Source organism: Platalea leucorodia (assembly GCF_965183815.1).
Source record: "Platalea leucorodia genome assembly, chromosome: 2".
NCBI classification, from domain to species: domain Eukaryota; kingdom Metazoa; phylum Chordata; class Aves; order Pelecaniformes; family Threskiornithidae; genus Platalea; species Platalea leucorodia.
In genome coordinates, this window is record NC_138824.1 from 1,564,390 (window position 1) to 1,589,304 (window position 24,915).

The 24,915-nt window shown below is 48.5% G+C and overlaps 1 protein-coding gene across 2 annotated transcripts in view; it reads left to right on the forward strand.

The window, feature by feature from the left end:
• POLD3 (DNA polymerase delta 3, accessory subunit) overlaps positions 1–21,449 on the forward strand; it is a 30,709-nt gene extending 9,260 nt beyond the window's left edge. Inside the window, exons 6-12 of one of the 2 annotated variants that reach the window (XM_082337896.1) lie at positions 1,592–1,856; positions 3,780–3,852; positions 6,278–6,437; positions 7,740–7,852; positions 14,089–14,186; positions 15,026–15,107; positions 19,268–21,449. In XM_082337896.1, coding sequence (XP_082194022.1) covers positions 1,592–1,856; positions 3,780–3,852; positions 6,278–6,437; positions 7,740–7,852; positions 14,089–14,186; positions 15,026–15,107; positions 19,268–19,473 — 997 coding nt within the window. In that variant the 3' untranslated portion in view covers positions 19,474–21,449. The remainder of the gene's footprint in view (positions 1–1,591; positions 1,857–3,779; positions 3,853–6,277; positions 6,438–7,739; positions 7,853–14,088; positions 14,187–15,025; positions 15,108–19,267) is intronic. The other variant, XM_082337897.1, reaches the window with a different exon arrangement.
• Positions 21,450–24,915: the final 3,466 nt, after the last annotated feature.

Genomic DNA, 24,915 nt, shown 5'->3' on the forward strand with positions numbered 1-24,915 from the left:
TCTTACGCTTGGGGCAAAATGCCTGCAGTACCCGTAGAAGACAGAGGTTTAACTATGTGCATGTTTATAGCAAACAGAACCTACTGGCTTCTTATCCTTCCCTGTCAGTCCATATATCTCATAAGCTCTGAGGCAAGGATCTTTATTCTCTTCTGTGTTTGCATGGGACCTGTTATGCTGTGAGGCCGGTGGAGGTGGCTGGATGTTATACTCGTATAACTAACTAGATTTAAGGCATGTTGCTCATGTCAGCTTTCCAAGCGGAAGCAGCTCCTTGCTTGCAGAGCATAGTCCAAACATTGCTTATTTTTTCAGTGAATTATTTAGTGAATTTGGGATCGATCCCATAAGCTATAGCCACACAGCAGCATTAAGGCAAGCTAACTTCCCAAGCGCCTGGAATGCGTGAGGTTTAGATGTGCTTGCTGCACAGTCAATGTAACTGTTGACGATAAAACATTATTTGTGATCTGAAGGGTTGGTGGTGTTGCTTACGGGTTGTGCGGAGTAGGAGTGAAGGCTGTTCAGACAGCGCTGTTGACCATGTTGAAAACAGATTGAAAGTATAAAGGAAAGCAGGAATATTTTTCTTCAGTGTCTTCTTTCCTTCCTTTAAAGGTTTGAATGTCAAGAGGTTGCTGCTGCAGCCGAGAAATGCTGTAGAGACGGTGTTGTTTTGTTAATACGTTGCAGTTCCTGATCGGAGTAGAAGCGGACTGTGCCTGTGAGCCACTAATGCTGAGGCACAGAAATTAGTTGGCAGAAGACTGGTTTATTTCTTATGCAAATAAAAATACGCTGTGTAATTCAGTGGATTGGAAGGCGTGAGTCTGTGCTCTTTTGTGGCATTTCTGTAGGAAATCTGGAAAGCCTCTCCTGTGATAGGCACAGTGGGGAGCAGAGTTCAGTTATTTTTGGGTGCTGCTATTCCTGACTGTCAGGGAATTGTATTGTAACTGTGAGCACATCACTTCGTTGTTGTATCTCCGTATCCCCAAACAATCACGTTTCAGACTGTTACAAGCTGAGATGTGTCTCTGTCTACTAGTGATTACATGGAAATGACTTTATATAGTTAAGTCTGAATGTCATGGATATCTTGAGCCGTTTAAGTAGTTTAGCCTCAGTTGTGATTTACTTACCTGGCCGGTACGATTGTGGCTGCTTGTTGCAGCAGTAGTGGACTCTGTCAAAGCATCTGAAAGTTGTAAACGTTTCAGATCATCAGACAGCCATACAATTTATGCTGCAAACTTTAGGGAGCGTAACCCGTTTAGGAATAAAATGCAGTCTGTTCCATCTCCACCCTGGGTGTGGAGATGGGCTTTTCCCCCCATGAAATCTGAAGAGCTTGTTTAGCATTTGAATGCTCCGGCTCTCGCTGGCAGGTTCGGCTGATCTTTTCAGTAGAGGTCTCCATCTCCCTCGTTCTGTGCCAGCCTTTCTTTCTTGTCCCATGCACAAATTAAATTGCTCTTTTTCCCATAACAGGAGAACACAGGACCAGAGAAGCAAGGCGCTACCAGAGAGGAAACCGAGGTGAAAAATAAGAAGTTAGAAGGCTAATTAAATTTTTCACTCCGTCACACAGGTTTAGCGCCATTCACTGTGCAGCTGCGGTCCCCAGGACGCCGGCCGAAGTTTCTCAAGCGCAGACGTCTCTGCAGGCTGGTTCCCAGGCACAAAGCGACATGAACACTGTCAGCGTACCTGTGGTCAACGGCCATGGTCCATCGACTGCTAAACAGCCCTCGCAGCAGCCTAAAGGGATCATGGGAATGTTTGCAGCGAAAGCCGCTTCCAAACCCCAGGACACAAATAAAGAAACTAAAGCAGAGGCTAAGGAGGCCCCAGGTGTAAGTTACCTCAGACCCTTTGGCAGCCCTCTGGGTTCAGAGTTTTCATGAACCGCTCTTCTATCAGGACCAGTGTGGCCAGCAGGAGCAGGGCAGGGATGGTGCCCCTGCGCTGGGCACTGGTGAGGCCGCCCCTCGAATGCTGTGCTCAGCGCTGGGCCCCGCACCCCAAGGCGGCCATGGAGGGGCTGGAGCGTGGCCAGAGCAGGGCAGCGAGGCTGGGGCAGGGGCTGGAGCACAAGGCTGGGGAGGAGCGGCTGGGGGAGCTGGGGGGGCTCAGCCTGGAGAAGAGGAGGCTGAGGGGAGCCCTCCTCGCTCTCTGCAACGGCCTGAAAGGAGGCTGGAGCCGGGGGGGTCGGTCTCTGCTCCCCAGGAACAAGCGCTGGGACGAGAGGGAACGGCCTCAAGCTGCGCCAGGGCAGGGTTGGGTTGGGTATGGGGAAAAACTTCTTCCCCCAAAGGGCTGTCAGGGCCTGGCCCAGGCTGCCCCGGGCAGGGGCTGAGTCCCCATCCCTGGGGGGATTTAAAAGCCGGGGAGATGTGGGGCTTGGGGCCATGGTTTAGTGGTGGCCTTGGCAGTGCTGGGTTAACGGTTGGACTCGATCATCTTAAGGGTCTTTTCCAACTGAAATGATTCCATGATTCTAGCTTCCCTCTTACTCAACTTAAATAACCTGAAACAGCCGTAGTGCAGTCTTGTCCGCTGCTTCTAGTGCTAACTTTGTTGTCCCCTGGGAATGCGCAGCCACTGTTCTGTAAGTATTTAACTGTATAGCACAGATGTGCCTTCTGTCGGTCATCCTGAGCAAAAATATATTGTGCCACACTCTTGATCTCTCCACAAAAGTATATTTGCCATAACGTTGACGCTTTGACATTCCTCCTGGAGGCAGATCTCCAGCGAGTATAAACCAGCATAGCTGCATTATTGAGACAATTGTTCCGTTGTCTGCAGTTACGCCAATATATACACCGGTTGGGGATCTTGCTCTCTCCATTGTGCTTAAAAGGATTTGTTTTGAGCAATCAGTGAAATGTGAGAAGTCTAGCTCTTAAAAGTATCAAGGTGTTTAAACTTGGTCCGTGAGGGAAGTTTCAGAGCTTGACCTGTGCAAGACTAAATTGTTTATCTTCTCAACTGCTGTTTTTTTTGCAGGATAGGTTTACATTTTAATTTTAATTCGTATAATTGCTTTTAAAGCAATGTGGCCAGTAAATGGGTATTAAAATGGTAATGTTCCCTGCATATGGTTTGGCTTTTTTATAACCGCTGAGTATATTTTGGTTCATTTTTCTGATTTTTATTGGGAATTTAGAACTGGTGAAATATGCGTGTGTCAGTGTTTTGGGAACATTAGTGTCTAGTTGCCTTTTTTTGCATGCAGATAAATGGGATTAGGAGGCCAAGCTTCCTTAGGTGGGTTTTTTTTGTGTGTGTGTGATTTTTTTCACTTTGGTGGTGGCTATATTAATGGAATCGAACAGTGATATTTTTTGCAAACAGCTCAGCAGAACAGCATATGTGCCAGAGTAGCTGGATAAATTCTTCATGGTTTGGCCAATCTGGGTTCTTTCCTCTGTCGGTTACTGTGAATTGAGGCACTGATAGTTTGCAAAAAGAACAGTTCTTTACTGGGAACTGACCCAAGTCCCAACCACTTATTTCAGTAACACTGTCAGCCATCAGATAGGAATGTGACCCAAGTTAGGTTTGAAGGCCTAGCTAAGGCGTCGTAAATAACTTACTCTCGACCCTTTGATGCATGTCATATCTAATATCTGCATATCCTCCTAAACAGATACTGAAATCTAATACTCAACAAATTATACCTATTTATTATGCTTGTCCAGAAGCAGTACTATGCATGTCGAGGGCTGTGTTGCATGAATAATTCCTGTGGTTACTCCTCTGTTTGCTTCTAGGTGTCTGCAGTAAGCAGCAAACCACCAGCAAAGGGCAACATAATGAACAACTTCTTTGGAAAAGCTGCCATGAGTAAGTGCTTTATAACATGCATCTGTTTTCAGAAACCATTGTGGTCAGGGACCAGCCTGCTCTAGTTTAAAAAAAATAAAAATCCTGAGGGATATTGGAAATCTCTCTCTTTTTTTTTTTTTTTTTTTTTTTTAAGCTAAATAGCAATTAAAAAAAATCAGTGATATCAGGCGTCTGGTTATACAGCTGTGATGGGAGGCATAGAGAGACAGGAGCAGAACTCTTCCTTCCCACCCTGCTAGACTTGTTGGATTTTCTTTATATCCCCTCTTTTCTTATAGTTTTCCATACTATTTTGCTCCTTTGGACTCAGGGGTTAATGTTTTTGTATGCAGCTCTTAACGCAAAAATTAGAAGTTGTAAGTGGAATTTTTCGGACAAAAAGCTTGCTGGATGGAGATCAATTAAAATGACATATTTGTACAGACTAACCCAGGAAGGATTTTTAGTGCTGAAGAAATCTGATTTCAAGTGAGTCCTTCTGGCTGGAAGATGAGCTATTGGGAAAATGTTTGCCAAAACCTGTTATGCAGGGCGTGTTAATGATGCTTGCTTTTCATCGCAAATCACTGTGGAGTCTATAGTTAGATTTAGGGTTAATTTCTCTACTGAAAAACTGAAGAGCTAATAATTGGAGGGTAAAAATGAGGGGTGGCCTTCCCCTTTGGGCAGAGGTTGGGAGTAGGTGGCCTCTGGAGGTCCCTTCTGACGTAAATTGTCCAAGCCTAAAGAAAACATACTGAAGTTTTTAAATAGACATTGGAAAAGGACTGTAGGACTTTCTTCAAAGATGCCCTTATAATACTGAGTACAAGCGGACTCCAAGAAGAGTTAGCGGGAGAGAGTAAAGAGCAACGTTCACTTTCGAACAGACATCTGTCAGAGTTTGCAGGGTCCAGCTCCAGCGCTGAACGCACGAGGCACAGCACGGTTGGGCATCTTTGAGTTGCTGTTTTGATGAGACCGAGGGAGCTGAGGCCGCTTTCGGCCTACGCTGCGCAAGCCTAAGCACGGTTAGCGCAATTAACTCGAGTAAAATTCGTAAGATCTGAGAAGAGCCCTAGACCAAAGTTCATACGCCGAAAACCCACGAAGTTGAAGTTGAGTGGTAAAGATAACCCAGCGGTGATGGAGAAAGCTTTGTGGATGCACTTCCCCGGTTTCCAATGGGGTTCATTTCTCTGCTGAGTCAAGGAAAGTCGTGAGGTGGCCGTAGGGAAGGAGCAAACCGAGCAGAACTGGAAATGATTATGTGTATAGAAGAGACAGGGTGATTCCAGGAGTAGGATTTATTCCCTACATGTTGTACATCTCTCCTGGCTTCAAAGATTTCACCATTGCCAGCAAGTCCTGAGTGAACAATAATTGGGTCCTTTGGCTCTCTGCTGTTGATCATAAATAAGAGAGCTGTCATTCAAGCTCTTACGTACGACATGCTTCCCCTTGCTCAGTGAAGCAGCCAGCCTGTTTTCCAAGCAGTGTGAGAAAGGCGTTGGCATGAAGTCTTCTAGCCCTCTCGGCAGCCCCTGTTCCTATTGACAATGTAGTTGATCTCATTGTTGAATACTTTTTCTTTGCTCTGGCATCTTCTGCTTGGGATGATACAAGCTTCCAACTTGTCTGCTCCTCTCTTCTGGTGGGGGATGTGTGTGTGCGAAGCTGCTGAATGAAGCTCACAGACTGTACTTAGGTGGTAGTGTGCTAACAGCACCACCTATCAGGTTGATAAATATATTTTGCTGTCCACTCCCACCTGCTCTCTCTTCTCCGGTACCAGATTAAGCCTTTTGAAGCAGAATTGTCCTTGTATGTGGTGCTGTGTAGGCAAAAGGGGCTGATTCTCGATCGCATTGGGGTTGGGGCGGGACGAGAAGCCACTACATCACTGAAAATGCTAATCCTGGGCTCTAACGTTATGCAGGATGGAGACTGCACGCACCTTCCCTTGCTTTTCATCAGTCCCGATTCTCCTGTTTCTGGCCACTTTTGTGCTTGACGAAAACTCTTAATTTAGAAGGGATAAACTGACCGTAAAGATGGCTGTGGTGTTATGCCAAGGGGGCTGGCTAGAAGAGGGGCTCCCAACCCTTCTGTGGTGCCTTTGGTCCTGGTGACTGTAAAGGCTGCCACTGCCTCCTAGCCCTCTTCTGCAGAGTTTAACGGCTGCAGCACGCTCAGCTTGCAGTGTGCTTGGGCTGTGCCGTCAGGAACAGAACCAAACTGGTAAATCGGCTAGAAATTTAAGCATGCCCTTTTTTCACGTATGAGACAGCCTGGTCAATCTAGATCCCTTAATGCTTTTATGTATCACCTGTAGTGTTTTCTGTATTCTTGGTGCAGAGTGTTTTGTTTAGCCAACTCCTTTGTAAGGTGTCGTTCATGCTGAATGCCCAGCGCTTGTTCTTTTTTAATGGTTTATTCACAGATAAACTCAAAGTCAACTCTGTGCCTGAGCAGCCAAAGGAGGAGAAAGTAGTGAAGCCTTCGGTTCCTGTAGCAGAACCAGAGTCATCCCCTAATACTGAAGTAGAGAAGCCTGGGAAGAAAACAGAGTCTTCTAGAATTCAACAAAAGGACAAAAAAAGGTGGGCCATGCCATTCAGGGTCCCTGTAGTCTGTTAACCCGCTTGTCGATGGCCTGCATGGCTGGTCATACAATGCTGGCTCACCTCCTGCTTCCAGCTACTAAGTTGCATTAAACCTGGCTAAAATTATCTCTCTTGGAATTCTTTCCTAATATTTCTTTTCCATGTAGGGCTGTAGGTGCCTCGGGGCCATTTGTGCCATTGCAGATGGGAAGGGACGCGGTCCAGGTAGTCTTCGGTGGGAGGGGGTGGCTTTCCATGAGACAACCTCCCGCTGTGAGCAGACTTAGCGTAGACCCCGCAGGCAATCTGTGGGGGCTGGCAGGAGCACCTGTACTGCAGGGAAGGTAGTATATTCCCAAGCTTATATGTACACAGCTTCCAGCACACAAAGTTCTGCTTGTTGATTTCCATAGCTAATGTACTGCTGCTTTCAATGCCGCCGGTTTACTTTGGGCTGAGACTCCAAGTAAATTTTAAGTTCAGCCCTTTGTGTTTAATCCAACCCAAACTGACAGAGACAAAAAATCATTACAGTCTGATGGCTCTCTGGTGGCCTATGAGTAATTAATTGGTGGTCTCAATCGGTTTCTAACTAAATGGGTAAGCGCACCGCCCAGCCCACCATCGCAGCTAGTGCTAACTGGTCTTCTTATTGATAGTCTTATTCAAAAAGCCAAGGGCCTGGAAACTGCATGTTGGCAGTGTGGTGTTGGGAAGGCCGCTTGGGCTGTACCAGCTCTATGAGGATACGTGGGCCTTTAGCCTCCAGGCTTGTTAGTCTGACATGTCTCGCCAACATTAAAAAGAAAGAAGCTATTTTATTTTTCCAGTAGTCTTTAAAAATGGCTCCAGGATTCTGAGACACTACCTCATAGTCAGTCAGTGGCAAGCAGTCTGTGAAAAGAGCTTCTGAGCGATGCTGCTGGGGACATTTGGTGTTTGGGAACCTGAGCTATAGAGACAAGATCAGAAATGCGCTCTTGCCAGGTTGCTGTGGCCAAGCTAGGTGAGGTACTGGGCAAACTGTTGAACTGCAGAGGGGCTAAAGAAATCCTCCTTGTTTTGGAGAAGTGGATATGGGTAAGGATGAGAGGCTTGAAAATGCGCATGCGCCTATGCCTGATGGTATAGTGAGTATACTTCAGCGTACGTGATGCTACGTTTTTAAGAGGTACAGAGGTATGTGATTTCCTTGCTAGCAGTACTTCTGTCAGGAATGCGATTGTCTAAATGTGCCTGACGCTTTCGTGCGCGTGCAAGGGATAACACATGTTCGTTCCTTTTTTCTTTCCGTGGCAGTAAAATGGAGAGGGTGGACAAGTCGGATGATGAGGAAGAAAGAGGTCCCGAAAATGTAAAGAAAAAGAGGAAGCGAATTAAACCACTTCAGTCTGACAGCAGCGACGAGGAAGGTAAAAAGATGTGTAAACAACCAGGCATGTAGGTCAGGGGCCTGATTTCAACACTGTTACTATCCAAGGCTGTTGGTCAATGATTGAGGGAATAGTTTAGAAGACTAAAGACCGTGCAAATGGCTGTAGCTTGAGCGTTCTGTTTATCTTGTGCTGCAAGCACTTGGGCATACGGTTGAGATGCCTCAGTCATTCAGTCTTTGTTTCAGCTTAGCTCAGATCTGGCTGTCTCCTCACCAAGTGTGCTGCCAGTCACACTGACGCGTGAGAAGGAGGTTCTCAAATCTCTTGTGAAAGATATCGCGCCTTCCAGAATTGTAGGACTGGTCATAACCAGTTTATTTGGTGAGTAAACACTCGCAAAGTGACCTCCTCCCCTTCCAGGGTTGTTTCTAGTATCTTTATTCTGTCTGTTTATAGAAATGGTTTGGAAGACAGCATTGGAAGCAAGACTTCAAAAAAAAAAAAAAAAGATAATAGAGAAACTGGAGGCAAAACAGTTGAGCCATATCTGATGCGACTCTGCGTCTCCTCGGTGGCTGTTGGCTTTGACAGGAGTAGGGTGCCTAGAACGTCACAAGATTCGGGCTTATAATGAGGAACAGCAGGGCCGGATTCCAAAGAATTTGGATAATTGAGGTGACAAATGCCGTTCAATATAGATAACTGGAAAATAAGTTGGGATCGAGCTAGGGACTATGTGCTAAATGGAACAGCCATCCAACAAGCTGATCGGGAAAAGAATTTGGGGATCGTTATGGACAAATAATTGAAACCACCGGTCTGGTGTACAGCTCCAGTAAAAAAAAGGTGAAGCAGCAAATAGGTTGTATTAGCAAGGAGATGGACTCCAGCAGGAGAAGTGAAGCTGTTTGCTTATTTAGTGTGGCTAGCACATGAGAAACAGCCATGAAATGAAGAGAATCTGTAATACAAGTTAGAGAGGCAAATACTGGTGGGTATCTGAGCAGTCTCCATGCCGCCTTAGGCCTGTTTTCATGGTTTCTCTTCTGCCCAGCATAATTTCAAGTGATCTCTGTCATCAGGCATCCGTCACTTCTACTCAGACTATTCCACAGGATGATAAATCTCTCAGGAAGCTGTTCTTCATGATCAGCCTTAATTTCATCACATTCCTGTGTGCAGCTCCTTGTTTGGCCATAAAAAAAAAATATATATGCCCACACTCTTTGGTATTTATTTCTTTAGATGTTTGTAAGCTATTATCTGGTCTTTCCATTTACTCATCACAGCCTACTGACAAGCTGCGTTGTTTAGCGCTGAAGAGGGAAGACTGAAATCAGCCCGTTCAGCCACTTGAAGCGCTGCTCCTTGCTGGGCTGGAGTCTCTCGGCTCGTCCCTTCTCTGCTAACGAGAGCAGGCAGAAACGAGCCCCGCGTTTCAGGCGCGCGGGAGGGCTGTGCGGCGAGGCTGCTCTTCGAAGCATGAGAGCTCGTTGGTTCAGTCTTCCTCGTGCTGCCGTGAGTTGGGGGCCCCCAGCCTGTGTTCATGACAGTGCTCTGAGCACGCAGCCAGCTGAGAGGCGACCGCACGGTCTGCTTTCCTTATCTATAATTGCAGAAGGGTTTGGGTGGGAAGGGACCTTTCCAGGCCATCCAGTCCCACCCCTGCCATGGGCAGGGACATCTTCCACCAGATCAGGGTGCTCACAGCCCCGGCCAGCCTGGCCTTGGATGTTTCCAGGGATGGGGCATCTCCCACCTCTCTGGGCAACCTGGGCCAGTGTCTCACCACCCTCAAGGTATAAAATTTCTTCCTTCTATCCAGTCTGAATCTCCCCTCTTGTAGTTTAAAACCGTTACCCCTTGTCCTGTCGCAGCAGGCCCTGCTAAAAAGCCTGTCCCCCCCTTTCTCACAAGCCCCCGTTAAGCACCGCGAGGCTGCAATAAGGTCTTCGCAGAGCCTTCTCTTCTCCAGGCTGAACCCCCCCAGCTCTCAGCCTGGCCTCACAGCAGAGCTGGGCCACCCTCGGACCATCGCTGGGGCCTCCCCTGGCCCCGCTCCCACAGCTCCATGTCCTTCCCGTGCTGAGGACCCCCGGGCTGGACGCGGGGCTCCATCTCTTTCTGTTACAACTCTTTTCAAGTCCGGGGACGAAGAGCGCTGCCATGAGACTGTCCTAAATTGAGCAGCACTTTCTAGAGAGTACTGCAAACTCCTGCTTGCCGCATACCCGTTTTGATTTTGAACATTAGAGCTCTCTGCTCTCTTGTTGAATACCTGTATCGCAGTAGCAAGTGCTAAATAGTTAATGCCTTTGGATGTGGTGCCTTGTGTTTTCGTTTCTTCCAAGGTGTGTCCAGAGACTGCGTGCGTACTCCTACCTCAGTGCACGCAGGAGATCTGTTTAGTTGTTCTCCCTTGTTTTATTGATGCTCTTAAGTGTGAGTTAACTGGATTTGCGATGAGAACCCATGGGTCTGGCCCTCCCGTCAGGTTGGGCGCATGGCTGTCTTATTAACCTCATTCTCAGTAGCTTTAGACATTAAAAACAATAGAAGCAAGGCTACCTACCCGCTCGTCTGTAGGGAGGGTTGGGTTTGGCTTACTCCTGTTTAATCTGCTGGAGATGTATGCAGAAAGTTTGGCTTTCTGGAGAATTTTTTTGTCACTGCTGTTGCTTCTGCATCAGAGTCTTCTTTGTTCTTTCCAGTATGTTGAGAATCGGCTGTGTGTTGTGTATTAGAATTGTAAATTTATGCAAATTATCGCTTGTGTATACAAATTTGTGTATTACTCAGATGAGCTTAGTACTTTTCCCTCTTTCAAAAGGGAAAGAACTTTCAAAAGGGAAGAGAACTGAGGGAAGAGAACTGAGGGAAGAGAAACTTTTCAAAAGGGAAGAGAACTGAGCAAGCTTCTCCTTCCTTTTTAAGCTAATGGCTATCTAACCCACCCTGATGAGGTCTGCGGTCAGCCCTTCGGTTCTGCGGCTTGCCCTTCTAAATCCAACCGGATGAAAGATAGATTTGAATTCTTTGAAATATTCATACTGAATCCAAACTGGTAATATTGCATTCGGTATTCAAGCGTAAGGATGTCAGTTGGATGAAACAAATAATTTAAAAAAAAAAAAAAAAAAAAATGTACAGCAGCTGGACTTTGGGAGCGTTTATCCTTGGAAAGGTTGGAAGCGGGTTTCTCCGGAGAGCAGGGGCAATTTTAATCAGCAGCATCAGTGAGCAAAACGGGGCCTGGAGCAACGTTGTTCCAGGGAGGAAGGCGCCATATGCCGCACAGCATTTGGAAATCGCTGCCAGGCAGGGCACGGTTCATCCGCCACCTGCATAGCTCACCCACAGATGATCCGAGGGGTAAGTTTTAAATATGCAGAAGGCAAGATGGGAAGCCGCACCACCCGAGCAGCTCTCAACGGCTGACAGTCTAGCTGCTGCTTAGGCTAACGCGCCACGCTAACCTGGCCGACCTCGGCTCGGCGCAAACGCGGAGGTGCTCGCGCAGGCGGCTTGGCGCAGCGCAGCCCCGGGCAGGGGTGCTAACCTTTCCTGCGGGCGCAGCTGCGGATACAAGGGGACGCTTGTCCGCAGCCATCGGCGTGATCGAATGGCGTTCAGACAGGGCTCCACCTGTGTAACTGCTAGCAAAAGCACCGCCCTCTTTCAGGCAGACTCGGCGACGTTTTGTGCGTTTGAAACAAGGTCCGTATGACTGATGCAAAGCGCTGTATGGGCGCTCTTATGTCGGGGCAAGTCTTTTGCGTTGTTCTGTATTAGTCTGCTCTTAATGTCCTGAAATTAGCCCAAAATAAGCTCTTCTTACACGAGTGTCAGCACATTGTAGCAAGTTGAAAATACAGAGAGGGCATAAGGCACAATCCTCTCCATTTAAATGATTTTTCATTAAAAGGTTATATTGGTATGAGGGTGCCTTAGTCACTGCAGGTTGTTTTGCTTCCAGTGCCAGAATAAACTACACAAGTGCGTCCACAGAGGACAGGAGGTTTTGGCAGCTTCAGCTATACCAACACAGGCAGCGTTTCGCAGTGTTGACAAGTGTTTTACAGCCACTTTGGAGGGTGATTTCAGTGGCACCGTAACCTACAAACTCTATCTGTTTCGGAGAGCTGCAGCAGAAGCACTAAAGCTTCTCACAGTTTTTCCAGGCAGGGTCAGAGCAAACCGAACAAAGCCAGGATTTACATCTTTGGTACATCCAATTGCCCAACTTGTATCTATTTCATGCAGCTGTTGCTGTTGAGTAAACTGTGGGCAGCAGCTAGAGGTTGACTCAGGAGTTATCACATGTCAGAGGGCTGCGTTGGCTAGAAGAGGATAATAAAGTAATAGAGACGCAGCTTGATGGTAGTCCGAAACACACTGACGTGGGGAGAAGGTGCCTTCTGCCTGCCAAAAGCCGGGGGAACTCGTTTGAAGGAGGCTGAAGAAAAGCCCTGATGTCCCCCAGGCACACGCAGTGGAGCTGACACGCTGAAAATGCCTGCAGCAGCCTCCGCTTGAGCGCGGCAGAGGTGGCAGCTTCTCGCCAGGCTGGTTCGCAGCCCTCTTAGCCTACGCTCTGTTAAAAATATTTTCAAATTGATGTGGCCAGCCTGGATAGTCTGCGAAGCAGGTTTGGTGCTGTGCGGTATACGGGCGCTTCAGCCTGCAGTTGCTGTGAGACTATGATAAATATTGAGAATTTTGAGTTCCCCGCAGCTCCTCGGCCGCGGTCCTGGCTGCCCCAGCAGTTAGCACCTCAGAGCAGATCCGTTGTTTGGTTTTATCTTTGCACAGCTGCCAGACCCAGCTCTTTGGAGCAAGGTGAAATACCGAGTCATGTTATCCCACTCTGTTTGCATTTCTGTGCCTCGCTTACTGAAGTAGTTAGGAGGCTGAGTCCTTGTTTGAAGAATGTAATTTATTATTTAGCCTTGGCAGCCAACCACCGTTTCACTTGAGCCCTTCTTAACCTATGAAGGTCAGTTGGCCGTATGCCTGGCACAGTCATAACTCTTAACACTGACCTAATCTGTTGGGACAGCTACAGATCCAGAATTTGTGTTACGACGACAGGATGAATGCGGTGCTACAGCCAGCAGAGCTGGGAGGAGAAGCCAAGCAGGCACTCTCTCCTCCCGTCCGGCGGCATTGTTGTTATTATTAGGCAATAGGTCAGATGAGGAGTTTTCTTCCCCCACATTCCTAGCTCTCCCCCACATTTGAGGACTTGCATGGCAGCGTTTCTCCCTTGGACTTGGAGAGGATTCCTTAAAGCCGTTTAAATTAGTCACGGTGCCTGCTGCGTGCTGCAAGGTGCTGCTCCTTCCCCTCTTGCCCTGCGCTGATTTTTCTTCGCTGTCACGCCTCTGTCCCTCCGCCAGCCCCACAGAAGGGTGACCCTGGCTTTCTCCGTTGTCTCTAAGCCCTGCTAGTCTCGTTAAGGCCCTGTTTGACATTGCTGGTAGCGGCTCCAGAGCTGATTTTGCTCTCTACAAATTTCTGAAGATGGCCTTGACCATTTCAGGCAGTTTTGGCATGGAAAAGATTCCACTGTCTCTGTCCTTGCACCCGGAGGAGAGCATAGATGATGACAGATGAGAGAATGGGCTTAGTTTTTTTGGCGTGGTTTGGTTTTTTGTTTGTTTTTCAAATGAAAGATTGGGGTGTCCCTTAACAGTCTTTTAGGCTGGGTAATAGTATATTGCACTTAATTCTTGGACTAAGATAATTTCAGGCTAATAGCATTGATTGTTTGGGCTGCGTAGCACCACCTGTGAAGCAATGACTTTTTACCCATGGGGAAGAGGTAGAGAAACCAAGTGTTTTGGGAATATGTAGTCTTAAACCCTAACTCCCAATTTCTAAACAAATTAACAGTCCCTCTTTTTAATGAGCAAGTGAAATATATGGCGAAAACATGCCAGTTTCCGTGCCTATTTTTAAAGTTTCATTTGGTGGAACTGATTTTGGCTTACCAAAAATCCCAAATGCCCTTCTCCCATCCTATCCCACCCTCCTTCCTTTGGGAACTGCAGTGCTATCCTTAGCACAGGGTGAGCTGTCTGGCTGGAGGCTGACCGCTTCAAACGATTTGTCCTGACCTGAATTAAACACATCCAAGTGAGAACTTGTAAACCTTGATCTAAATACAGGTTACAAGCAATTGCTCAGGGTTGAATGAAATGATCTGAGACAAAACAGTAGCTGCAAGGGGGCATTAGACCCGCATGCCATTAAGATGTTCACCTTCTTAGCAGATGTCCCACCGTCTCCCACACCTGAGGAAGAGAAAGCTCCATCTCCACCTCCTGTACCTGCTCTGAAAACTGAACTGGAGCCTGCATCCACGGAGGTAAGAGCATAGTAGGGTGATTAACTTCTGGTTTTATCCGACTCGATGGGGGTTGCCCAGCCACTTTTCAGATGCTAGGGGGGAGGTCCTGTTTGCCTGTCAAGTCCATCACATCATCCCGCTTGAAAGAATCCACCATCTTCACTAGTTCATTCATTTTCTAGACTGTTATTTAAACTCTAGCTTTCCTGCTGACGTAGCGCAGTTTTTTTGTTTTCTTCTCTTTTTCCCTCCTAACGGTTCTATGAATTGTGGCTCTTATTTGAAGGCTCTTCCCTCTGAATCTTGGCCTCAGGAGTCAGGGCAGGGCCAGAAATGAAACCAGAGACTCTTGGTAGTCAACCTTGTATCGCAGGGAAGCTGCTGCGTAAGGGAGGTGGGCTGCGATTGGCAAGAAGTCAACCTCTGAGCTGAGAAAATACAGGTAGTGTTACTGGAAGTGCAGCTGTTTGTCCCAGCGGGAGTTCTGATGTCTTGCACACCTTGGTATTTCTTCATTCTTCAGAGGTATGATGGGACGAGCCCAGTGCCACCTTCTCACATAACCGAACAAATTTCAAAATGTCTCATGCCTCGGGAGAGGAATGTGCCCCCTGTGCTGGCAGACGGGAAAGCTTGCTGTCTCCTTTAAGTTGTATTTTGTCTCTCTGAAATTTGTCCTGGTGGCATTAGCAAAAATGAGATTAGGATATCCGGGGAAGGGACAGAATTAGTTATCAAATCATGCTCAGCTTCATTAGAGAGACTAGATTTCACTCCTGGGGCTGATGCTTTTATGACCTGTGTACGTGCATGGGGCCTTAACTCTCGGTTTCTCACAATACTGCAATGTCCTCCAGGTTTCAGCTGGAGGGAGGAAGAGGAAACGGAAGCGTGTGCTGAAATCGAAAATGTTTATTGACGAAGAAGAAGGCTGCATGGGTAAGCCTAGCTGTCTCCTGCACCTCCGTGGAACTAACTGTGTTGAAGATTTTTACAGGCCAGCCTCTCCCAGGCTTAGAAAGAGGTTCACAAAATCGCTTTGTTATTGCACTTCAACCTCATGCTCCCAGACTGAGGTAACTGCCCTTTTGGTGAAGGCCTGGATAGGGAGTCATGGAGCTGTGGCTGAATCCTTCTTCTCTTTTGATTATTCACAGATTTTTCTTTCAGTTCTTCTCCCTTCCCTCCTGCCAGCACGAGCACCTCCTTAATTTGCTCGCCTCTCCAAAGATACAAATTTTTAAAGATGGTGCAGAGAGAGGTCTAGGTTGTGGGATAAATTCTAGGTGGGAGAAGTTTGGGTTGTGGTTTTGTTTTTTATGTTTGTTTGGGTTTTTTCCTTTTGGAGGTAACTCCAGATCTGTGCAGCAGAGCTTGATTATACGTTAATATAAACTCTTAAGTTTCCCAGATAAACAAGGAGTAAGTTGGGGCTTAAATCCTTGAGAGGGTTTCTGTTTCTGATAAGGATGGCTCTGCTTTCAGGAGGGAAGAGAATCTCTACAGAAGTACTGAGAGCCAGAGGCTCTGAATTCCAGCCTGACTGGACACTGCTTCCTCCTGTAGCCTGGAGAAAGCCACGTAACACCGCTGTACTGGTTTCTCCCTCCGTGTCCTGATGTTGAAGTAGAGCTGCAGGAGTTCAGAATCTTTTTTTTTTTTCTTTTAAAGGTGTTAAACATTAAACATTAAAGAGGGTGGACTGTGGTTTTTGTAGCACTCAGTTGTATGGGATGCTTAACATTCTCCAGCCTTGCTGATCTGAGTAGATGTCAAGGGAGCTCAGCCAGTTCTAGGAGAAGATCTGTTGCCGTCGTACAGGTTTGTCATTGTGCGTAAGCGTAGCTAGATACAGGCTTGCTTGGCCCAGCTTCGGAGCTGCCTGGACGCGAGTCAGCTTGTGTCTGTTTGCACCTGTCTGTGTAGTTGTATCTTATGTTTCCTATTAACTTTGTGTGTCTGCTTTAAAGAAATATAAAGCAACTGGCTGTGCTAGTGACTGAAATCTCAAGTACTGGATTTTTGTCAAAGAATTGGACCTGCACAAAGTTATTGACTGCTTTGGCTAGTTGCGTTATGGGGTGTTTTGCTCTCCTATCCCAAATAGAACCATTAAAACACTTGGAAGGAAAATGGAACACAAAAGCATTAGCTGGGGAGTTGAGTTGAACGAGGTCTGCATCCAGAGCTCGCAGTAATGACTGTTCCGGGCTCAGCTTCCAGCAGAGTGCTCTTCTCGTTCTGTGCAGCCCCTTCCAAACGTACCAGGGCTGGGAAGATTGCCTTTCTTTCTCTTCTCTTCATCCCCCAAGGCGTTTAATAGTCTCTTGTGAAATCCAGACCTTCGGTTTTAGAGTTCATATCCACTACCATTTTATGAAAAGGAAAAGGCCAAGTCCCTGTTGCGCCTTTGGGAGACAGATCCTCTAGGAAGGAGAGAGGGATGGAGCTGGGATGCTGAGGAACTGGGTAGGGAAGAGATGCTGCTTTCCCTACTAAAAACCTACCGGTCTGTTGTGCAGAACTTGCTGTCTGGTTATTGTCCAGTTCCTCTCCTCCCCTCCCTTCCCCACACTTTCCATGCGCAGGCCTAATCATTTGAAGGCTAAATAACTTGCAAATCTCTCGGGCTAATGTAAATTGTTGTTATTCTTTGAAATATAGGGGCTTTTTTTCCCATCTCCCTGCTGTCTTCTTTTTTGTTCCTTTTTTTTTTTTTTTTTTTTTTTTTTTCCAAACAAGAACTAGGTTTTAAGAGACGTTAAATCCTAACATTAGGATTAGGCTGTACTTTATATTTCTCCAAGATTTTAAGTGATCATTTTCACAATAGCTGCAACAGCAAGGAATTGGTGTCAAAAAGCAAAACTAATTTAGGGATTAGCCCTGAGGGAAATTGAGCAATTAAAGTATCCGTGGAGTTAAGCACAGGCCATGTTATCATGCATCAACTGGGGCTCAATCAAGTGCCTGCTTTTAGTCTATAGCAAAGGGGAATTACTGAGGTTTAAGCTAGTGCATTTCTACCTTGCGCTTTCTAAAGCTTGAAAGGATGCACGTGGACTTGTATATTGGAATATATATGTGTACATTGTAGGTAAATTAATCTTACAGCACTGGTTTAAGTTAGAGCTCTCATAGAATCACAGAATCGTTAAGGTTGGAAAAGACCCTTCAGATCATCGAGTCCAACCGTTAACCCAGCACTGCCAAGGCCACCACTAAACCATGGCCCCAAGCCCCACATCTCCCCGGCTTTTAAATCCCCCCAGGGATGGGGACTCAGCCCCTGCCCTGGGCAGCCTGGGCCAGGCCCTGACAGCCCTTTGGGGGAAGAAGTTTTTCCCCATACCCACCCCAACCCTGCCCTGGCGCAGCTTGAGGCCGTTCCCTCTCGTCCCATCGCTTGTTCCTGGGGAGCAGAGACCGACCCCCCCGGCTCCAGCCTCCTTTCAGGCCGTTGCAGAGAGCGATGAGGGCTCCCCTCAGCCTCCTCTTCTCCAGGCTGAGCCCCCCCAGCTCCCCCAGCCGCTCCTCCCCAGCCTTGTGCTCCAGCCCCTGCCCCAGCCTCGCTGCCCTGCTCTGGCCACACATAATTTGAATTACTGTGATTTAGCGAGTCTGGCTGTGAGCTGAGCATCAGTAACTATCTATCTGTGTGCCTGTAGCGGCCACAAATACAGAATTTTTAAGTTCAGCTGAGATCTCAGTAAAAGAAAGTTGATCTAAGTTGTGTTACCTTTCAATTGGAGGGGTTTAAGTGCATGCTTTTGGAATTACCAATATTTACTGACAGGAGTGACAATGTGATAACTTTTTAAAGCTCAGTAGGTGGCCAGTGGTCTTAAAGCTGCTCACTGAAAAGCCGGTTGCCTCCGAAGGGAGGTTAGCTTGGGTTTTTTATGCTGTTTGAGCATCCGCTAGCACTGCGGAGCAAGATTTCATACCGTTCCTCTTCCCGGTTTCTGGTTACGTAGGAAACCTTATTTAATTTGATGCGTTAATACAAGTGAAAGCCAGTTTCCCAGAAGAAGGGAAGTTAGGACATCTGTTTAAAAGAATACAGTTGCTGAAGAAAAATGGCTTACTAGAAGAATACCAGAGCACTGCTGGGAAAGCTGATATAACAACATTTATACGATGGCTTTCATCAGCGGAGCTGACTCCAGTTTAATTTCCTTCAGTGTTGTTTTATATCCCTTAGTTTTCCATCACCGGATGCTGACGGCAGTGAGTTGGCAATCCCGCTCGTAGTCCTTGATTTTCAGTCATGGGTTTGGTTTTATTTTTTTAAGGGATTTCTTTATAATTGCCCTGTTTGCCTACCTGTATAGAAAGGAGCTGCCCCCGAGGTTTTGGGGTCCTTCTCTCATCTCTGAGATGCGCTACGTTTGCTTCACTCCTCCCCGACCATCTGATGCGCGTGGGGCTGGTGAGGGAAGGCTGGGTCTGTCTCTGGGTTGTCTTGTCTGGATTTCGGGACAATCTGATTGCTTTGGTCCCTGTGGAAATCGGAGCAAGCCAGAACGGTGGGTTTTAACTGTAAAAGCGAGGTTCCATCGTCTAATGCTAAACTACGGATTCTGAGCTCGTTCAGATTCATCACTTTCTGATGGCTGCTTGTCAGCCCCTGCAAGATGAATTGATGGTCTTCAGCGCAGTTGGGCCTTGTTTCTAGAAGAGGGCAACGCTTGAATAGGTTTGGAAAGGGAGCTGTCCTCCCAAGGGCCCTTCCCAGCGGGGAGCCTTGGGCTGCTGCTGTTTAAGGCGAGCGTATGCCCTGCGAATGAATGTGTGTGGTGACCCCAAGCCATCTGGAAAGAGCTGGGTGACATTAAAGCTCCCGAGTCATTAACCTGCCATCTTACACTTAAGAAAGAGGGGAGGCGGTTTTACTCGGCGTATGGGAAGCCAGTCCAGTCATCTGGATCTACTGCGTAACCTTGAGCAACAGGCTTAATTCCCGTATCTGACATGTACTCCTTGGACCCAAAATGCTCATTTCCAGAAATGCAGTGGGAAGGCTGCGGTGGGAAGGTCTCTGCTCTTTGGTACGCAGGCTTAACCATCATCATCTGTTCTTCTTTTCTTTTAATCAGTGACTGAGAAGGTTTACGAGAGTGAATCCTGTACAGATAGCGAGGATGACTTCGCCAAATCCAAGCCACCAGCTGCACACAAACAGCCTGCGCTGCCTCTGAAGAAAGAACCAAAGGAAGAAAGGAAGAACCTGAAGAAAGGGGCAGCCGCTGCCCACAGAGCCAACAAACAGGTCTCCATCATGGGGTTTTTTCAGAAGAAATGAACTGGGTCTTTCTCCCGGTCCTTTTGGCAGCTTGGGAGCGTTGCTCTTTTTCTGTGGCTTCCTGAAAGCCGCTGCGGTGGAGGAGAACAACATGCAATCTTCAGTTCCGTAAGATATCTTGCTTACTGTGTAAGTAAGCCCTCTGGACTAGATTTTGTATTGGAGAAAAGTTTTATTTGTTACTGCAAAAATTTCAGTCATCTTTACTAAGCTGTATGGGAATCACCAACTAGAAGCAAAACCTAGAGAAACTCTTGAAAGACTGTTAATCTATTCACATGAAATTTTATTTTTTTATCGCGGCCTTTCACCTGTTCAGTGCTGAAGGCCTGTTCCACGAGTGGTAGATGGACTAAATTAGGAGTTGTGGCATTTTTCTTTTTTTTTTCCACTCTTTACACCCCCAGCTCTCCAGATTGATCTAAATGTTCACGCTGGTTAGAAGCTGTAATGTAGCAGGTCTTCAGGCGTACATGCAAATACTGAACATCTGCTTCAGCTTTAACTGAATGAAATGAACTTAATTTTCCCCCTAAGACTGGTAAATAGTTTTTGCTCTGCCTTTCATAATCTTTTTTTGGACAAAGCAGTGCATATAAAATTCTCTTACTCTTTTCTTCCTCGAACATATCCTCTGTAAACTGCTCAGATGCCTAATTATAGACCGGGACACTGTTGGTGCTCTGTCTTTGCAAAAACATCGTTGAGGCTTCCCACACAATTGGCTCCAGTGTAACTGGGGGAAGGCTTCGCTGTTACTGGGAAAGCAACTCTCTCTTTAACCTTGAAAGTTAATGAGTCAAAGGGAAGGGTGATTAGAGGGCCCTTCTGATAACGCCGGTCAGGTACTCGCTGTCATTGTCCGTGAAGAATTGCACGCTGCTCTTTGGTTTTGTAGGTTTTGGGTTGCCTGAAGTTTTTTACAGGCGTAAACCAGACAACAGAAGAGTTGTTTCCTAGGACATCCCGTCATCTGCCTGCTGAAGGAAGTGTGTCACAGCATAAGGTCCTGAGGAACCAGTTATTGGAGATGAATAAAGCACTGCGGTCCTGTTAATCAGAAATGAGTCGTCGTTTTGGATGCCTCCCGGTTTTCTGGTGCTAAATTTGATAGCTGCATGTAAAAGGCCACATTTTCCAGAGGATGGGTGCTGAGCGTTTTTTGAAGCTTGGCCTGGGGAGGCCTCCCAAATGGGCAACCGATGTCACCAGTGGTTGTTTGAGTGGCGTTAGGCCAACATACGTATGGATATGCGTGTATATGTCGGTTAATAAAGTGTTTGTGGTTGGCAGAAAGGTAGATAAGGTCTGGAGAGTGTGAACCAAGGAAGAAATGTCTTCAGGCACCCAGCTGAAAGCATTCCAACCTGTGGCCAGTAAAAGGGCCAACCGAGTGTATTTACGCAGTCGTTCTGACCGCGAGATCGGGTCAGTGACTCAAGAAATTTGAACGCGCACCTAATAGTTACCAACAGTTGACTCGATTGAAGTCGGGTCGCCCTAGGCAGCTCGCACCCTCTGGATTTGTGCCTGTGCGTGTGTCCCAGCTGGGTTCAGCGGCTCACTGCCCGGATCGCTGCTATCGGGGCTGCTCAAGGGTAACCTCATAGCTCAGCTCCCTCCCCACGTAGCTCCCCGTAAGTGTTAAGAACTTGAACTCTGGACTTTTTGAATTGGAGACGTATAGGAAAAATAATGGGAAGATGGGAAGGCAGAATTGGCACGGCAGGCACCAAAGGCAGAGCCTGCTGCACAAGCTGAGGAAGGTTTCATGCTCAAGGTATGCTGGAGGGACGTGGGCAGCAGAGGTCCACGGGGGAGGAATGAACAGCCTTGTTCTGACTTTGATGAAGAAAACTTAACTGTTCAAAACCACAAAATACTGCTGTAGTGTTTCTGGTTTTCTTGGTAGGACTGGGGGTGTGTTTTGAAAAGTACTGATAAGTAACAAAACCCATTAAATACAGATTTTTTTTTTCTTTTGTCCTTGCTACTCATTTAATGATGTGCTGCATCCTGATTTCCAGTGGTTGCCGTGACATTTGACTGCGTGGAAGGATATCACTGGTGAAGTGGGTAAAGGGTTCTTCCATCGAAACCAGGGCTGGAAGCGTTAAACTGAGCATTTTAGAGCACCTGAAACGTGGGTGAGAACATCTCAGACTATCGGGATCTGTATTGAGTTGACCCCTCGAGCCTTATTTCTACGGCAAATGTTGACAGGACGTGGTGTCCCGGCGCTCTTGCACCTCACCTCTACCGTGGTCTCGCTGGAGCTCGCTGCTCCACCCCGACTCCCTCTATAACCAGATCAACGTCATATGCGACTTCCTCAGGAAAATGACTTAATGTCTGAAGAAGCAGGACATAGGCGAACTTCAGACTTCCAAAAATCATGATCTAATACTCCCCCCACCTCCTGCCCTTTGTGGGCTGCCAGCCCCAGGGGGGCCTCAGGTCCCTGGATGCCCCCTTGGCGAGGCTGGAGCGTCCCCAGGCGCTGCGTGGGAGCAGGGAGTGGGGCCGGGCCCCCGAGCTGCTGGGTAAAGAGAAGGTTTCCCTCTCGCTGCCATGGGCAGATGTCACCCGTTTGGCACCCGGTGGCTGGTGGGGGGCGAAATGTCTGGGAGCTCTGTGGGAGCTCTGTGGCAACTCTGTGCAGCTCCGAGCCAGGCGCTCGGAGCAAGGAGCACATGTCCTGCCTTGCCGTTGGCTCAAGACTCAGTACTGATGGTGCTCATCCTGGAGATCAAGAAATCTTTTAGGGATTTCCTCTCTTCCCCCTACATCTCCTTTCCAACCCCTTTTACACCCTCGGAAGAGCAACGCCTCAGAAGAGGCGGTGGGAGAGGATGTTTGTCAATTCAATATTCTCTTCTAAACAGCGCGTTTGTAGCGTTTCTTTGCTCAGGCTCTCTGAAAGCCTTTTTTCAGACGGAGGGAGATTCATCCTTGTTTTCCAGGCAAGGTGAGAAGCTGAAGAAATTGCACCGTCAGATACTTCGGGGCAAAACTATCGACGCACCAGACTCCTGTTGGCCGAGGTACCTCTGAACCAGCAGCTGCATGGAAGGGGAATAGAAATGCTGCTCGTAGGGATAAAAAAAAAAAAAATCCCATCCCTTGTTCGGGAGACTCGGGAGCTGATTTACAGCCCTTCTTCCCGCGGGGCAGAGCCTGCTCGGAAAAAACCCTCCGTGTTTCCCACTCTGGGGCTGCGTGGCCTTTATCTAGTTAAGGAAAAACAGAGGAGGGATCCAAGGATAACAAACGGGTGAGCAGCACGGCCGCGGCGGGCAGGAGGGTGTCCCGGCGGTGTGCGGGGAATTGTTTTGCTCTCCGAACAGGCGATGCCAGCTCGGCCGCAGATACCGGAGAGGGGAGCGCGGAGCAGCAGGGCCTTATAAGGAAGCAAAACGAGGGGAGAGCGGGCGCTTGCCAGCACCATGCGTCAGCACCTCGCTTCTCCTCGGCCGTGGGGAGCGGGCTGCAGCACCCTGGGGTGCGCGTGGGGTGCTGCTGGGCTGCATTTGGGGCACCCCCTGCTGCATTGGGGTCCGCTTCGGTGGCAGCGGGTCACGGCGTCTGCAGCCCTCCATGCCGAGATCCCCATGGAAGCTTGGCGGCCGCTCTCGCCCCATCTACAAGAAGGCTCTCCCCGCACCCCAAGGCGGCCATGGAGGGGCTGGAGCGTGGCCAGAGCAGGGCAGCGAGGCTGGGGCAGGGGCTGGAGCACAAGGCTGGGGAGGAGCGGCTGGGGGAGCTGGGGGGGCTCAGCCTGGAGAAGAGGAGGCTGAGGGGAGCCCTCATCGCTCTCTGCAACGGCCTGAAAGGAGGCTGGAGCCGGGGGGGTCGGTCTCTGCTCCCCAGGAACAAGCGATGGGACGAGAGGGAACGGCCTCAAGCTGCGCCAGGGCAGGGTTGGGTATGGGGAAAAACTTCTTCCCCCCAAGGGCTGTCAGGGCCTGGCCCAGGCTGCCCAGGGCAGGGGCTGAGTCCCCATCCCTGGGGGGATTTAAAAGCCGGGGAGATGTGGTGCTTGGGGCCATGGTTTAGTGGTGGCCTTGGCAGCGCTGGGTTAACGGTTGGACTCGATGGTCTTAAGGGTCTTTTCCAACCTAAGCAATTCCATGATCTGTCCCTCCCAAGTGCTGCCCTATGCAGTGGCCGCTTCAGCTGAGGAAAGATTTCAAAAGCATTAAAATCGGTGATTAAAACCAGCCCCACACGGTGCGATGCTGCAGGCTTTATCTCGCTTTGGGTTCTTTTCCCCGAGACACGTAGAGCTGAAGGGAAAAGGGTTTAGCACGTGGCACTGGGTAGACCAGACCCTGTGTCTTTTCTGCTCTGCTCTCCTGAAATGGGTCCCTCCCCGCTGGCGCGGGGGTTTCACCCATCCTCTGTCGGAGCCAGCGGCAAAGCCGCTCGTGGCCGTAGCCAGTGGCAGGGGTTGCTGTGCCGGCATCCCCATCCCGAGGAAACCGCTGCTGAATCGGCCGCCAACGGCTCCTTTGATCCTTGGAAGAAAGCACTGGAGGCACAGGGAGCTCGGAGAGCACTCAAGGAACCATCATTTCCAGCCCCTTAGGACTCACGATGCTTCAAAGACCTTAAACATCCTTCCCAGCACCGAGAGCTGCCCGTTGACGATCCGACAGCTCTGCAAGGGTCAAGGCAGGCGCCTGAGATAAACTCAGCATTACAACTTGCTTGTACAAACACTGTTTCGGGTATTTTGGTGGCTTCCTTCGAGAAGACGGAGATGGTTCTGGTGATCCCGCTTGGCCGGTGGGCAGGGACGGGGTTGGAGGACAGGGTGAAATGCAGGGCCGTGGGGCTGAAGTCCAAGTAAGTTTTGGAAATCCCTCCACAGGGGACTCTCAACCCTTGTATCGGCTCGAAGCGTTACCCCAGGGCAGGGAAGAGCGGTCAGTGCTGTCCCTGGACCAAGATGGGCCACGTTGGCCTCTGATGAGCTCCAGTTCACCACCCGTCCCCACCTCTGACTATTTTAAGGAAGGTTGTGGGTGATTCTGCCCGTGTTTGTGTCCCCTGGCACCAGAGGTGCCGAGTTTCAGCAGAACTTCCAGGGTTGCTGGTGCCATTATTTGATGTTTCCAACCCGTGTCCTACTAGGAATTGTGCACAGATCGCACGTCTTAATTCATGATTTGATTTTTTTTTTTTAAGAGGTTTCCCCTCTTAAACCTCATCTTCTGCAGGGCTTGGAGGAGGGGTTTGGTGCCTGGAAGCTGCCTGGAGCACCCCAGAAGCTCCCAGTTTGGAAACCAGCAGCACACCAGTGCAACTCACCGGCGGGAACCCTCAGCCTCCGCTCTCATTTTGGAGCTGGATCTCACATCAAAGCTGGCCTTGCTCCGTCCGGAGCCCTCGAGGGGTCCCATCCAGCATCCAGAAGTTTGGAAATTAAACCGGCAGCTG